This window comes from Clarias gariepinus, chromosome 10 (assembly GCF_024256425.1).
Source record: "Clarias gariepinus isolate MV-2021 ecotype Netherlands chromosome 10, CGAR_prim_01v2, whole genome shotgun sequence".
In the NCBI taxonomy this organism is placed as follows: domain Eukaryota; kingdom Metazoa; phylum Chordata; class Actinopteri; order Siluriformes; family Clariidae; genus Clarias; species Clarias gariepinus.
In genome coordinates this window covers 10,800,645-10,817,380 of record NC_071109.1, presented here as the reverse complement: position 1 = coordinate 10,817,380, position 16,736 = coordinate 10,800,645, and the positions used below count along the sequence as shown (strand labels likewise).

The 16,736-nt window shown below is 38.2% G+C and overlaps 1 protein-coding gene across 1 annotated transcript in view; it reads right to left on the bottom strand.

Moving 5' to 3' along the window:
* flt4 (fms related receptor tyrosine kinase 4) overlaps positions 1-16,225 on the bottom strand; it is a 55,654-nt gene extending 39,429 nt beyond the window's left edge. Inside the window, exon 1 of the mRNA XM_053505457.1 lies at positions 15,883-16,225. Coding sequence (XP_053361432.1) covers positions 15,883-15,940 — 58 coding nt within the window. The 5' untranslated portion in view covers positions 15,941-16,225. The remainder of the gene's footprint in view (positions 1-15,882) is intronic.
* Between the last annotated feature and the right edge of the window lie 511 nt (positions 16,226-16,736).

Sequence of the window (16,736 nt, the reverse complement as noted above, 5' to 3'; positions counted from 1 at the left end):
ATCTGAACATAAATTTGGCTATTGATATTGATATATTAGCAACACAGAGTTAAGTTTAACAAGGTTGCTATAAAAAGTGGGAGTATCAGCTGTTTTAGGGGTCAAAAAGAAGTGACGTTATCAAGATAACATAGAGTTGGGTCAGGATCAAATATGTGGAAAGATATATTAAATTTAGAGTTTATTAAAGATATATTTTAAATCTGACTCTAATCTGTGGAATTACCAATAACTAATATATCATGACAGAATGTATCATGATTTATTCCCTTTTTTTAAGTGGTTGAGCTTTGAAGAGCCTATTAAGGCTTTCTCTGCTGGTGAGAGTCAGATGTGGAAAAGACATAAGGCTAAAGGTCACAGCACACATGTCAAATGATCTCCGACCATTACTGGCGCACTCACACGGAGCAGGGCTAATGATTATGTCACCAAGACACATCGGGGACATCTGGAGGTAATTACAGATAAAAGCAGGTTGTGAAATGGGTACATTACGCTACATGTGAAGACCATAAGCTGCCATTTCACAAGTTTAGAAATGTAAGTAAGTGAAATAAATACAGTTAGAATGAAATTTAGAAGGAAAAATTAATAATTGCAACTACAGAATTTGGAATATATCATTTCAAAAAATCTGATACATGTCATTCCCAAATCTGAATAAAAATAATGTAGTTGTCAATATATTTTATACATAGAAATATATAGTCTCTGGTAACTGGCATATAAAAGCACACTGGTCATCTTAGCTATGAGAAGCAAAGCATAAAACGGTACAATGATGCATGAAATAAGATATTCAACTTCATAAGCTTCAGGGTGGCACCAAGAGCACAACTCCATGGTCTCAACTTGACTCTTGTGTCAGTATTCTAGGCTGGTGAAGGTGGTGTGATGGTGTATGGAATGTTTCCTTTGTCACAATCATCACTTGAACCTATCTGAGGATAGTTGCTGACTATGTGCATCCCCTAATAGTCATAATTTCCTAATAGTCAAAATGCACTTGAGAAATCTGCAGAGATACCATGTGACAGACCTGTCAGCATGCACCAGAATCTCAGAGGAATGATGCAACACCTTAAGGAATCAATACCAAAAGGCAGTTTACACAAGACACCAAGGGACTATAGGCCAAGTCAAGTCGATGCTCACTGCATGCCAATTACAAGCAACCTTTCTACACCACTGCATTTCATATACATTATCTAAGCCCTTCAAATGCATCCTGCCCCTGGAGCGCACAACAGAGTTTCGTAAATATTTGACTGTGAGCCTACAAAGTGTTTATGGTGCTCCGTTCAGCCTCTTGGCACCAGCTTGCAGCTTTTCTCAAGCTCTGAAGATTTATTCTTGAACATCAACTGGATAAAAACAATAGCAACCAAAAATGCTATGCAACAGGAAGAAGCATTTGCAGGGGATTTGTTTTTATCTGTGTGGTTTCTGGCAAGCACTGCATAAATGCTTTTTCAGGCAATAAAGGCATGCAGTAAATAGCAAATATGCTTACTGGTCTCTCGGTTGTCCCTTGTAACGTTCAGGGAAAAATTGAAAAATGGAATCAGTATTGACTCAGTCAGAAAGTCATTATTTTATTGTTTTAACAACCAAAAAGGTGGCATGGTGGCCTAGTGGATAGCACTGTCGCATTGCACCTTTAGGGTCCAGGTTTGATTCCTGCCTCAGGTCTGTGGGTTTACTCTGGGTACTCTAGGTTTCCTCCTACAGTTCAAAGACATGCAAATTAGTCTGATTGTTGTAATTAGGCTAACTGTTGTAATTAGGCAGAAGGTCGGAGGTTTGAGCCCCAGCGCCGCCAAATTGCCACTGTTGAGCCCTTGAGCAAGGGTTGGCTCCAGACCCCCGCAGCCCTGTATACTGTACCAGATAAACTGGTATAGTTGATAAGTGAGTGAGAGTGAGTAAACAATTAAAATAATGACAGGCAATCAGTCATTTAAATATTGCTAACTTTTGGAGTGTATTATACCCAAGAGCACTAAAGTTCCATGGGAGAAATATACTATATAGTGGCATGTTGCACAAGCATTTTAGAATGTACAGTCTATTTAAAATGTCTATTACGTTACAATAGAAATCAGAGAAGGAATATTTTAATAGTTTTAAAACTACTAGTTTTTAATATATTCCTATTTTTAAGAAGTGTTCCTAATTTTTTTTTTTTTTACATGGTTTTCCTTTGCAACTGAGACCTCTCTAACAGCATGTGAGGTCAGGCGACTGAAAACACATCATCCCCTCTGCATGACAAAATGCAATCTTTTTTCAAAAGCATGCAAACTGTGCTGAAACCTGCTGAGTCCCAGCCGGCTGTCTGGCCTTTTCAAAGACATAATGACTCGCCTCACCATAGAGAGCTGGGCTGTCCAGGTCCTGGGGTTAAAGTGTAGGACTCAAGTGTCTCTTCTGTCTCCTAGGCCTTTGGACTTGTTTGTGGTTATTAAACAAACAGCAGCATGCTGTGGGTGACAAGTCAGAAGGAAACCTGTCGCTTGCCTCCAGCACGTTCGAGAACAATTAAAAAAAGCCCTGACAAAGGTTATTAACAACAACCTTGTGTAGACAGATCTACAGTCTAAAGTCACCACCTTGACCCGGAGTGCTTCACGTCTTCCGTTCAATTGTCCATAGACCACAGGACTCACAGTCAAGGCCATGGCCTTTCAGCTGAGAGCTTTCTAATTGATTTTTATGAAGCAGGACACTGTTCTCTAGGGGGTGCACATTTATTGGAACAGTGCCAGGAGGCATGTTTGCCTTCACAGCCCCCTCCCTCCCTTTTTAAAAAAAAAAAAACATAAAGAATTATGAAACTATTCAGACTAGCTGCTATATACAAACCCCAGGCACCGCATCTGAACACTTTCTGCTACACAATATGATGTAATTGCGATAAATGACTAGTTACTTCGGAATAGATTTACATAGTTCAGCTATGATATTCCTCATGAAGTGTGAGAGCTGAAGAGTCTGATTACTCTTTCGCATTCTGAGAAACACTAATGATGGTTATAAAATGCACCAGATTTATCTGCGTGCCCTACGGTAGCTTCATTATAGTCGGCTTATGTTCTCATGCAGCATTTGTTCATCCACTCATATACGTAAGTGTACTGTGTACTGCTAATGGGAATTTTTTTTTAATGTCATGAAAGGCTATTAACACTTCAGGAAATTCTAATGGCAGCAATTGTTACTAAGACAGATGGCTCGTGAAGTAGGCTTGAAATGGTGATGAAACAAACTGATGATTAAAAGGAGAGAGGAAATGAAAGATAAGTTGTTTTGCTTTTGCTCTGCAGAATTGGGTGGGGGAGCAGTGGGGTATATTGGAGCTGCTATAAATGAAGTGTTGACTGAATGTTGATACTGTAGCAGACAACAGCCAAAGAGCGATGATGGATTTCACAAATATCTCAGCTGTTTTACTGACATACAAACCTTTCTGTCTCCCGCAGAACCGTTTAGTGCAGGCTATTAGACTTTGGTCGGGAATGCAACATAAGAAACCCTTACATCTTTCGCTTCTGGAAAGAAAAAAAAAATCCGGCATGCCTTTTTTTTTTCATGCTATTAGAAGCTTTGTTAGCCCACTGGAAATCCTATGTACGCATTATAAATGAAATACATGTGTGCATGCCTCACCCTCTACTCTATATGAGCTGCAGGCCGCTGCATACCTCATGTCTCTATTTGACACATGCAGTCAGGCATGTTAGAGGTAATGTGAACCTATGCTTTCGCACAACCATCTGCCTAAACAGAATATTATTCCTGCAGCTCAGAATAAAGAAAGAGTGGACATATCTATACTTCCATGTGGTTTCAGATGATCGACATTCCCATAGATCTTACCCTGTGACAGAAAAGAGCTCTTGCTGGGTCCAGCATAATGGCTAGGCATGATTGATGTAGAATAACATTAGGCACACTGTATAAACTGCCTTATCTCATACATAAAAATTCTCATCTATAATATTGTTCCTTTGCTTAAAAAACACTGACTTATATAAGCCAGTTAAACATGGACCAGATGAATGCTTCAATGCTGACTGGTAAAAATTGGCAAGAGCGCCTGACTTAATGTCCATCAGTGTTAAAATTAATGTCCATCTGTTGAGAAGGCAACTGAAAAATTTGCAGATAGACTGTCATGATAGTATAGTTATTCTGAATGAATTGATATTTATGTTTTCAGATGTACTGTACATTACAAAGATCAATTTAGAACACTCATTTGGAACCATGATTACATCACTACAACAAATAGAGCCTTGCATTGGTCTCCTCTATGAAAGTACACTGGGGGAAAAAAACGTTTATTGTATATGCAGTACTTGTTTGAAATGTGTACATTGATTCCATGCGAATGAGTTCAGCTGAATTTAAACAGTTTGTTTTCTTATAGGCAACATGATCTGATGGGGTCTGGGAATAAAAGCAAACCACTCACTCACCAGAGCTGGAAATCAAACCGACGACCCTGGAGTTACGAGGTGGTGATGTTGACCATTACACCACCAGGCCAGGCAACATGAGTAGGTGCATGATCAAGCAAATTTGCCTCTAGTCAAATTTCCTGTCATTGGAACATCAGTGTACTTATTTATGATCTAATTAGATTCTGCTGATACTAGGCTAATTGATCACATTCACTCCACATAACTCAAAACAGCAGATCAGATATTTGATTACATTAAATTTAGTATAAGCAATAAGGGAACATTTTAGTGAGAAACCTAATATTTTTCTTTAAACATTTTTCTGACATCCGAACGGCCATGTGGCGGCGCGGTGGCGGAAGTGGTTAGCACTGTGGTCTTGCACCTATAGAGTTGAGGGTTTGAGTGTGCCTCAAAAAGACATACAAAAATACATCTCTGGTTTCTGGATCATGGCAACCAACATCAACAGCGTTGAGCCCATGCAACTAGGCTACACCCGGATAAGTCCGGACAAGGGAGAAAGACATCATGTCGCTGTGGCAAACCTGACCACGTCCTGAACCAGCGCCCAGCATGCTCCCAGTTTCCCATCCAACCAGACTCCAGGAAGGCGCCTTGCCTATATCCACATGCCTTCCCACAGTGAGTTCACTTCATTCTCACTGTCTCTTTCTTTTAATTCCTTGTCCCTGTCATTTGGGTGGGGGTTCTGTATTAACAGAGCTGATCAACTAAGGAATTGGGTATTCCCACACAACCACTCACTGACTTTTTGTAGATTCATGTCTTTGATGCGGGACCCATCCCAGACAACTTATTCACAGTCAACACCAAGTCATCTCGTTACTGTTCATCTGCACAAACCAAAGATTTCCTGTTCTGACAACGAGAACCCTTCCTGGTTTTAACACTACAATTATCACTGTTCCTTCAGAACTTTACAAACTATGACCTACAAATATATTCACCAAATTTAATCTCAGAAGGGCATTTAATCTGGTCCACATAAAGGAAGGGGGTTAGTGGAAAACCGCTTTTAAAACCGCTTTTAAAACCACCCCTAGTACTCACTAAGGGTACTACATCATAGCATATGGGCTGTCGTGTGCCCTCTCAGTATTCCAGGGCCTATTTAATGACATCTCAAGGAACATTCTTGGCAGATTCTTCATCGTACGCATCAATGATATTCAGATTTTCTCCCCGTTAAATAAAACCTACATCTGCCATGTTCAACAAGTGCTCCAAAGCCAAAACTCAACAGTACAGTGAAGGTGAAAAATGTGAATTTAATATTCATCACTTCTCCTACATAATCTGGGCAGATGGAGTTCTCATTCAGTCGAACAAGGTCTCTGCAGTGACAGCCTGGGCGTCCCCATGCCAAATTTATAAGGTCCTACAAAGATTCCTCGGCTTTGTAAACTTTTACTAGCTGTTCATGAGGACTCATCTCAACTGCACATACCTTAAAAAAGGTAAGAAAAAAGAGGCCAAAAGCAAAGGATGAAGAAAAGGATGTAGTAATGTTTATAATCACTCTTTGCAACCATGGTGAGCAGAAAAGCATATCAGAATGCACAAAGCATCAAACCTCGAGGTGTACTGGCCACAACAGCAGACGACCACATCCGATTCAACTCCTGTCAATTAAAAACAGGAATCTGATGCTATCATGTTATCACAAACGCTCACCCAAACTGTACAGTTGAAGATTTGTGCTTTCTACTCAAAAAGTCAAACCAGTCCATATGGTACCGACACCCATACCACGATCAAAGTCACAGAGATCAAACATTTACTCTGATGCTTGATGTCAACAAAGTTCTTTATCTACTGTATATTTGGATGATTTTATGCCTTGTGCTGCTGCCACCTGATTGGATATCTGCGTTAGTGCACAGGTGTTCATATTAAATTGAATACTGAGTGTATATCTAAAAAAAAAAAGGTAAGAACCATAGTTCCAGAATCACTATAATAATCATGAAGAATAAGTAGTTACGGATTTCTGAGTCAAGCGATTCGATGGATGTACATTGGTGTATGGATGGATGGATGTATTTTTTATCCACAAAAGGAAATTTTGAAAAAATAAAGAAACCTCGACTCAGTCACATGGATTCAGCTACACAAGGATGATTTGGACATTGCAGGGTTAAAGCAGAAGCTCTATTACTGCACCAGCTGTTACCTCTTGCAGTGCTTGCTCATTAAAATAAAAGCACACATGCTCATCCATGCTGTACCACAAACATGAATTATCTGCCTTTCAACAACATAAAAAACATATTTTGATCTTGAGAAAACACCTTTCATTTTGTTAAGATCACAACAACAACAAAGAAATCAGTTATGATCTTCTTGGTACTGTAAATTGTGGAAAGGTCTACAACGTCTGCATTTAATTGTCATTTTTCTATGGCATATGTTCATAGAAATTGTTTGATTTAATTTGGATTATTTGCTTTAAAAAAAAATTATAATAATAATTATAATTCCACAAGGCTTTTACAATTTCAAACTGGCAACCATACTGGCACTGTTTCACACTCCTAAAGTTTCCTACCTAAAGGTTGCGGCCAATTGGCATATAAACATAAACTCTACATTTACATTGAGTATTTCTATCTCTATTTTATTTAATTTGGTGCTCTACACCAGCTACCATTTTTCATGCCCTTACATTTTTTGAAGAAGACAGTCATGCATTTTAGCTAAACAAAGCTTTATATGACTGTCAAACCTGTTAATTTCTCAAACAAAAAAGTGACCAATATATGTACATTAGAAAAATCCCAAGTTTTCCTTTGGAGAGCAATAAGTACACCTTTCAGTGTGTCTATCTATCTTACTAATAATACCCTATAGTATTTTACACTTGTTCAAAATAGCACACTATTAATAGATGTGCTTTTTTCATTAGACCATTTAAAAGTCTACCAGTGAGTTCCGATACTGATAAATCTCAGAGTCTCGGCAGCAAAGTCCACGTCTTGTTCACAATGCTTACCTAAGTAATCTTATTGTTTCTTCAGCAAACCATTAACAAAGCAATTCTCTGAGGAGGTGAGAGGTTCATTCAATGTTCATCATGAGATTGACACAATAGGCAAAGTAAACATTTATTCCATTAAGATGAACAAAATAACTCAAGTCACAGGAGGTGCTGTAATTTAAAACCTAATCTTCATGTTCCCGAAAGATATATAAATAAAGTAAAATAAATATTTAAATGGGCATGTTTAGGTTCCTTGGTGGTCTTTGGTGGTGAATGGGCTTTGTCTCTTGAAATGGAATGCAATTCCAGAGATTTCACCAACCTTGCCCGCAACAGATGCAATAGCTGTGCAGTTTGCCAATGGTTTAGCTGACTAAAAGAACTAGCTGGCATCATCAGTCTGTCACACTAAACATAGGCCATATATACTTACCATATACCTCTAAGCAGGATGGGATTAGACCTACGGAATTACATGAATTGAAAGGTTCTTTCTGTGTGCTCTACATGAAAGGAAATATAGTTGCAATGATATGCCTAAGATCTTTTAGTAATAGGCAGTAAATTTCCTGTTTTCTTTCTACAGTTTGTGTTTGACCATTTCCTTTAGCAAAAGATAAGGAGGGATTTATCAAGCTTTGCCTGCTCGTGACAACACTTAAGCTGCAAATCAAAATATACAGAGTTTGAGCATCATGACATTGTAATTAAGGATGGCCACAAAACCACAAACTCTATAGAACTTGTGTCAGGAAGAACTTCACAAGTGAACTATAGCACTGAGCTTTTTATAACATAGGACATGCTTTGACAAGGCCAAACCCTAACATTTCACTCAGACAGTGGGGCTCAGAGTCAGCACTACCGGGTACTGAAATAGCACCATGTCCGGCCGGCAGGAGAGGAGCAGCCAGGCCATGGAACAGACCTCCTCCTCTAAACAGGGAGTCAGCATCCCCTGCTCTCAATGAAGGAGCTTAGTCAAAACTGACACTGCATGAAAAGAGCTGGATCCAGACAAATATGGGTATGGGAAATCCCTGCTAAACTTTACGTTTGCCAGATGTATGAGGCAGAACGCTTAGAAAGGTAGTATGCAAAAGGAAATTTTGTGAAACCACCAAATACCTTATGTATGTGGATATATATGGGAATCTGGGAAACTTTCTAGAAATCTTCCCAGCTAGCAGTGAGAGGTGATGGCTGTGAGGTGTAAAGGTTTTTTTGTATCTTAATGAGAGATGCTGTCCTTATTATCATAGCCGGGTGGGGGGATTAGCCATGGTGTCCCTTTGTCTCTTCAGCTTGAGGGTTTGAAGGAGAAGCAAGCTGCACACACTGCTCTTCTCAAAGGGGTTATCCAGCGTCTTGATGCATTTGAGCGCAAGTTGGTGAGAGAAGACCACAGGAAGAGTCAAGTCATGTGCATAAAAGAGCTAAGAGTAAGTTGAGCTTTATGTTAGCTGACAATACAGTAGTAAATTATAGCTGGTCCGGTTAGCCTATGCATTTAGCTACACGACTACTTTTTGTTACTTGCGTTGTTGTAGGTGTTCAGATTATTGTCATTTTTTAAAGGATGTGGGAGATGTATAGTACTGTGGGTGGGAGGTGGGGCGTGGCTAGGGTCTATCTACATACCTGCCCAATAACCAATCAAGTCATTAAGTTATAAGGGCTTGGGTTGGGCTAAATAAAAAGTAGTGGCTGGGTAATGTCCCAATAGATCAGGGTTTTGGAAGTGTTTTTTATTTTTTTAAAAAAGGGAATAGGTGGTTGTCCAAAGGTGTAAAATGCAAATGGAGCTTGAGGTGTGAATGTCTCCTGACAAAATCCTTGAGTGGATTATTGGCCATGGCAACAAATGGCTGTACCGTGGAAGGATTCCTCAGCAAGATACATCTGAATTGGTATCAATCCGGAAGTATCTTAGCTTGGAGGAATTTGATGTATACGCTCAATGGTACTTGTAGATACTTCCCAAAATCAGTGGTGTATACGGGAGTTTCCTAGTACAGAAACACCTCTTTTCATGCAGTGTGCAGCACATGCTTCACAGAAAAAAAGACCCACAAACAGTACACAAGGCTAGTGCAAACGTCTATTTCTTTGTGGTGTTTGAAGGATGGGAGCTAATGTCCCTTTTGTGCAGATTTATCTGCTTACTAGTGCCCTTCCTATTTCCTGTCTGGACTTGATGTGAAGTGAGGATGTTTTAGGGGAGGTGGGGGACACATCAGCTTTTGCTTCCTACATGCCATACTCATCTCCTGACTACAATTTCCTGTACCTGTGCTGAAGGCCACACAGGACGTGCTTGGCTTTCCACTGCGCCATTTCAATTGTCATCACATGCAGCCCAAAACTGCATCATTCTCCCTCTGCAAGGTTAGAAGGAAGAGCATTTTCCATTGACAACTGAGGAGGAACCACAGAATCCTCCGATTCTCATGAACCACAGGGTCACAGGTCGAATTGAGATACATGCAGCTCAGTCCATTTTGCACGGAGTTCCTTCCCCTGACCTATAGTTATCTTTTTATGATGTTGCTCAGCGGGATTGTTCTGAAAGTATCTTACATGAATGTGTGTGTGTGTATATTTATTGCAGGGAGTCTTCTGGAAAAGCGTACTCTATTTTTTTATGTTTTATCATGGCAGGGATCCAAATCATAAGCTCACTCTTCAGATAATGATGTATTCATCATGGAGTAAACTAATCGGATGAGGCGCACCTACCGGGTGAAATATCTAAAAAGCGATCTCATTATCTCTATAGTTTCTCCTAGGCAACAATGATACAGCGATATATATATAAAATGGAAGTAAAAGAGCCTGGGAAGAAATTAGACGTCTGTTTAAGTCTCTCTGTATGTCAGCTTTTTCTCCTGAGACCAAAAACCCCCAGAAATCTTTACGTATCATTTTAAATGATTTTGAAACTGAGGAATTGTTTAAGTTTCAGTAGAGATCCTCACTAATGTCTCACACTGTTCTCAGATCTACAAAATTAACAAAAAGTGAAATGAAAAATTAATCAATTAAAAAATGTTTACTGAAAGCGCACTAATGTGGAGAGATGTACAGTACAGTCGAACTTTGATATACTTTAAGGTCTAAGTTGATCTGAAAAGAAGTATGCATTTTTAATATGCTTGTTTAAGTACTAGGGGAAATGTACAGTAGTGTACTTTTATATGCAAGCATTTGTACATATTTCTGAAAAGAAGGACACTATATGCCAAAAAATTCTATATTTCACTCCTGTTTTATATTAAAAAAAAATTTTGGTAAAAAAAAAAAAAAAAAAGGTATTTAAGAACGCTAAATACTAGACATGGGAGGGTGGGGGGGTTGATTCAGGTACACATTGTGATTCTTTTTTTCTGTGTTTCTTCAAACCGTCTGAAAATCTTTTTTTTTATTATTATTATTATTATTATTTTTATTATTATTATTATATATTTTCGCATTTAAGGTGGTGAAATGTTGCCACTGCTTTATAATCTTACAGGTAGAATTGTCTAAACTATTCCCACAGGATCCTATGAGGTAGGAGCAAATTATTTGCAATGTTTGTTTAGAATTCTAGCAAAAAAATTCAAATTGGGATATTTATATTTATATTTATAAAATCATGATATTAACAGAACAAACACAAATCGAATGAGCAACCAAGGTCTTGTGATAATATTGTATCAGCTGGTCCATAGTGATATCCGTCTCTTCTAATTACTCAGGTCTACGTAGTTATTGTGCATGGTAAACTATTTATTTGAGCAAGTTTTAACGCTGTAATATTATATTAATTTTTTGTTGGTCTTTCGGCTGCTTCCGTTGAGGGGTCGCCACAGTGGACCAACTGATCCACACAACAACTTGGCACAGGTTTTACGCCGGATGCCCTTCCCGATGCAACCCTCCAATTTTATCTGGGCTTGGGACCGGCACTTAATCCAGTGGCTGGGGTTTGGCCATCGAATCTGGGCCTTCTACATGGTAGATGAGAAACCTACCACTGAGCCATCATTGCCCCGCTGTAGAGTTATATTAATAGGCTGGGAATAGTATATATATATAATTTAAATACCATTTCAAGAAGAGATTTCAATTACATTTTTCTCAAACATCCTTGTATCTTTTAATCTGCAGTTCTTTTATAAACACCTCCAAAAAAAAAAAGCCTTTTGCTCAGTAAAAGCTAGTGGTACAGCAGTAAAATGGTTGAAGTGTTATTAGGTGGATTAAAGCCAGGAAGTCAAACTTGTGACTTTTTTCTATGTTTTAGCTTTTTTAATTAGATAATATATACTATATATCTCATGCATCTTTTTTTACTTCCTTCCTATTTCTATTTGTGACATAGTTAATGCACAAATAAACCAAAAGTAAGAATCTGTATTAAAACTTCTGAGATATCAAAGAGAAACCTAAAGTTTTCAATCCAGTGGTCATGATGCAGCTATAAAAAACAGACAGATGGGTCAAAAGGTAAGTAGGATAGATAATAGAATGGGTGTGGGGGGTGGTCAAGAGGAAGCTGTCAGTTTTCTCCAACAGCACTAAATATTCTCCATACCATGAACGCTCAGTGACCCCCATGATCTGCAGTGTTGGATTGGTGACTATAGAATCCTAATTCTTATGATGCTTCACAATGCACTGTGATTTTCTAAAACATAGTGAGCCATGGAGATCCCAATGAATATCGTTCAACTTTTACAGTAACTTTTCAAGGCCCTTGAGAAGGTTCAAAATTCAGGGAAAAGTACTATTGAAGATGTGATGACAACTACTACAGGCATAATATAAAACCGACAGTAATTCGTGATCTTGCAGATATCATCTGGTTAGATAACAGCATATGGACAGATCAGACCCGAAGGAAATTATACTGGATTGTATTTTTAACATTGGCCAAGACACAGTAACTGACCCAAAAAAAAAGAGTTCTCTTGGAGATGTGAATACACACAATAGTCACAGTAGCTGTATTCATACAAAAATGAAAGACAAAACCACCATCTAGGTCACCATTTATTCTTGCCTGGTGTATGCAAATGTGAGTGTGTTTATTTTTAGATCAAGAACAAAAACTGCCCTCAAAAAATATCTAACTAATATTTATTATTCATACATACACCTTCAGTAACTAATTCACCCTAATTACCCTGAATGGCACACTAGGCCATTACAGAGCACCGATTATATGCACAGATTTACACATCTGGGACAACAGTGAATGTCTACACTGGAGCCTTCCACACCATCAAGAATTTATTTTCTCACCATACCTACAGCTACAATATTACAGCGGAACAACCTAAACATAAATCATTCCAAATTCAAATAAAGTCTGGAAAAGTGTCAAAGGCTCTGTGGGGATTTATACCTACTTGAGGCTGTGTGCTTGTATAGCACACAAATCTCCTCTCTGCTAAAGCTCATTAGGGAAGACATTGATATTAGCTCACATACCCCCCCGGACCACAAGACAATAGATTACACTTAAGACTCAAACATTCCAGTCTGATAACGATTCTAACTTCTAACAAAACACCCCTCACCAAGTAGAGCAAAACATCAATAAGTATGTCTCAAGTTGTTCTTAATCACCCATATGATAACATGGAACAGATTGCAGAAAATGTGCTGCTTGGCAAAAGAGACAGACGAGACTTTTGGATCATAAGATGAATTTCTGTTCCAGTGGTTTGCATGGTACGAAGGAAAACATGCTCATGGCATTGCTGTCTTATCATTCTGACTTGTGTAAATATGCATATTCTTGCAGCTGGGATAGTGGTGTTAAATCAGCTAACCACAGGGCTTAATTCTTCCTATTCAGTAGAATTACATTATTTGAAATCTACTTTTGTTGCTGCTTTAGGCTTTTATCCGTTAAACAAGCTTTGAAAAGGTTTTTTTTTTTTGTTCCTCGTAAGCCCCTATTTTCTCATTTGGGTTGTAATTTCCTGTCTGGAGTAAAGAACAAAATTCCATTTATTTGAACTAAATGGAAAGGAAATCGGCTATATTTTTAATCAACTTAATTTCTAAAATATAATAGAAAAATAATCTCTGAAGGAGTGCAATCCGTTCTGATTTGAGATTAGGGTATTTCTTCAGAGGAAAGAATTTCTGGTTATGATTCACGAACATAGACCTCATTCGCTGAGACTCCACCTGGTTTCTCCATTCTTGGAAAGTTGGATAAAGTTACATCCATGGTGTGACTCTCCCTTTTGTCTGTTTCAACCTAAAATCTTTATCGTCACTGGTTGTAGTTTTGAATTGCTTCTTTTTTCCTGTCGAAATTCTTGTTCATGGTTATAGCATAGTACATTTCAAATTGTTTTTGTCATAAACGTAACCATACACAGTGCAGTGAAATGCTTATTACTTCTGTTCGTGACCTGAAAACAAACATTTCCACCCAAAAAAAAGGAAAGAAAAAGGAATTACACTAGAGATTTATATTTCACACTGAAAATATCTCAAATGAAAAATGTGGCAGAATAGGAAATGCCGGATTATTCTTTAAATACTTGTGAAGCATGTCTAATAGCCCAGTCTTTGCTACAAAAAAATAGCCTAATTCCACGGCTCAACAGGTCTCCATGTGGTTTTTATTTGGGAAGATATTTAAGGGAGACACATGTAACTGAGTTTCTCGAGTTTGTGGTTTCTTGATGCAGAAAGAGCCCATCTTTCTGCAGAAGCCGAGAAGTGCGGGGATTTGCCGTGTATATAACATGGCAAACACGTGAGGGTCTCACTACCTGATATCTGCGATGACAGAGGCTCTTGCTTTACTGTTTTGTTCAACTCCAGAAAGGAGACCCTTCTCTGTGTAAACATGGAGTGCAGCTTGGTGTAGCACAATTTGTATGCCACGAGTTGAATGTGAAAGAACATTAATAATAGTAAACAGAAAATAAAATAAAAAATAAGAAAAATTGTTAACAAACACTCTATGTGAAACAGCTACCAAATATTTTCTTTAAATATTGAATTTAAAAAGACCATGAGATTTGATCAGTCTAGTAAGTGCCTCTATATTTAAAATTCAATCAGTAATGCAAAACTGTGCCTTGATATTTGATTATGCCTTCATGGGTAAGCATCCCAGAGTACAAATTTTGCTGTGATCGATCTTCCACTTATCAAAACTTTGTTTTGGTGTCATTAATCATTTTAATATACAGTACTTGTGACCACTGATCCTAGGTAATTGCCTATGGTCAAATTATAATTGCCAGATAAATTAAAGTCAAGGCTCCCTCTAGTGTCACAGGAATAGTTAGGAGATGCTCACAAGCCTGTGAATGATCAATGAACAACTCAATCAGATGCCTCATCATTGTCACAGTGCACTGCTGTGATAGATGTGTACATAATGACTTTGTTTTACATTATGCATGACAACTGCACATGGAGCATACTCAATTAACATCAGTTCCAGTGGTTAACATGCTATTTACATCAATCCTGGCGCATGACGCATGCTCAATTTCCCTCAATACTGATGAAGCATGCACAATTTATGTTGAAATGCTTAAGCATCAGATTGGGAAAATACTCCCAGTGAAATGTCAGAAACTATGAGCAATGCAAAATCTTTACAGATTTTTTTCCTTTTTGTTATTTATGTTATAAATCAGCAACATAGCTATTTACAGTTATCCATTTATTTGGCATTTTGAACACTTATTTCTAAAGCTATATTTAAATCTATATTTATATAAATCTATTATTTATGTGATCCAAAATACAGTAGTAGTCAAAAGTTTTCTTAATTTGACAGTTTTGGCATACCGAAGGCATTAGAAATTATGAAATAATGCATATGGAGTAATGTGGAAAACAAAAAAAGAAATAAAGGAAAAACAAAATAAACTATATTTAATTATTTAGATTCTTCAAAGTAGTCAGTGTTTCCCTTGACAGCTCTGCACACTATTAGAAGCTTGGAAGTGCTAAAATATAGGCTGCGTGAGACTCATGACTGTTGGAAAAGCGTTGATGATCTCATACAACTGTTTAAGAGAATGACAAGAGTGTCCAAAGCTGTCATCAAAGCAGAAGGTGGATACTGGGAAGAATCTAAACTATCAACATTTTGCTTAATTTACACGTGCTTGCTACAAAATTCCAGATGTGTTATGGTGCAGTTCTGATGTCTTGAGTATTGTTCAGAAAATGGTTAACAATAAAGCAAAACCCTTAAATAAATGAGTGCGTTCAAAGTGTCACTGGTCCTGTCAGTGCTTTACAAATCAGTGCTTACAATTAGGATCTAACCTGATCAAGATCGAAAATTTAACCGGATTAACTGAGTCCCAAAACCTGGTGCAACTTCAGTCGAACTTGAGTTTAACTTTTCATTTTCTAAAGTCGCAATCTCACCTGAGATGGACACGATCCCGATCCAAATTCTGCCGAAAAGCGTCCAGTCTCTCTTCATTTCCAAGTTTCCACAACGTAAGAGTCTTTTTTAAAAGTTGCAGCAAATCAGGCGTGACTCGGGACTCATTTAATTCACCGGTAAATCCGCAGAAAAGAGCGTTCAGGTGCAGAGCGCGTCTCTCTCTCTCTCTCTCTCTCTCTCTTCTTAGGTTCGGAGAAAGGATGTGTGGACGACAGCGTGACAACTTTCAGCCTTTTCTCCCAGTGTGAAAAAAAAGAGATTCGTGTGGACCTGAATGGATTTACACTCGTTTCCTTTTCCTCCGCTCGCCCAGCCTGTTGCTTGATGAAGTGTTCTGGGGGGCCGCGGGCTGAGGGTCGGACCTACAGGACGCGTGGGCGCACGCGTGCTCAAACACACACACACACACACACACACACTCAAGCATATACAGACATAACTGAAAATGTGTTAGAGGTAAGATATATATATATTCTTACAAACACATTATTGCCCTAATGCCCTTCACTGGAGACTGGAGACAAGGGACTTGATTGAAACACCTATATATAGGCCTATATATAAGGTGTTTCAAATATATACAGTATATATATATATATATATATATATATATATATATATATATATATATATAGGCCTATCACTAGGGATCTAATTGAAACCCAATTAACAGGTTTTAGAGAAAGAGGTATTTATATAGACAAAACTATTTGGCCGAACACATCTCTTCACTGCTCTAGAGTCCATTAGCTGTGTGCTCAGGTGTTTCAATCAAATCCATAGTGAAGAGCAATCTTAATACTTTAGCATACCAAGACATCTTAAACTATTC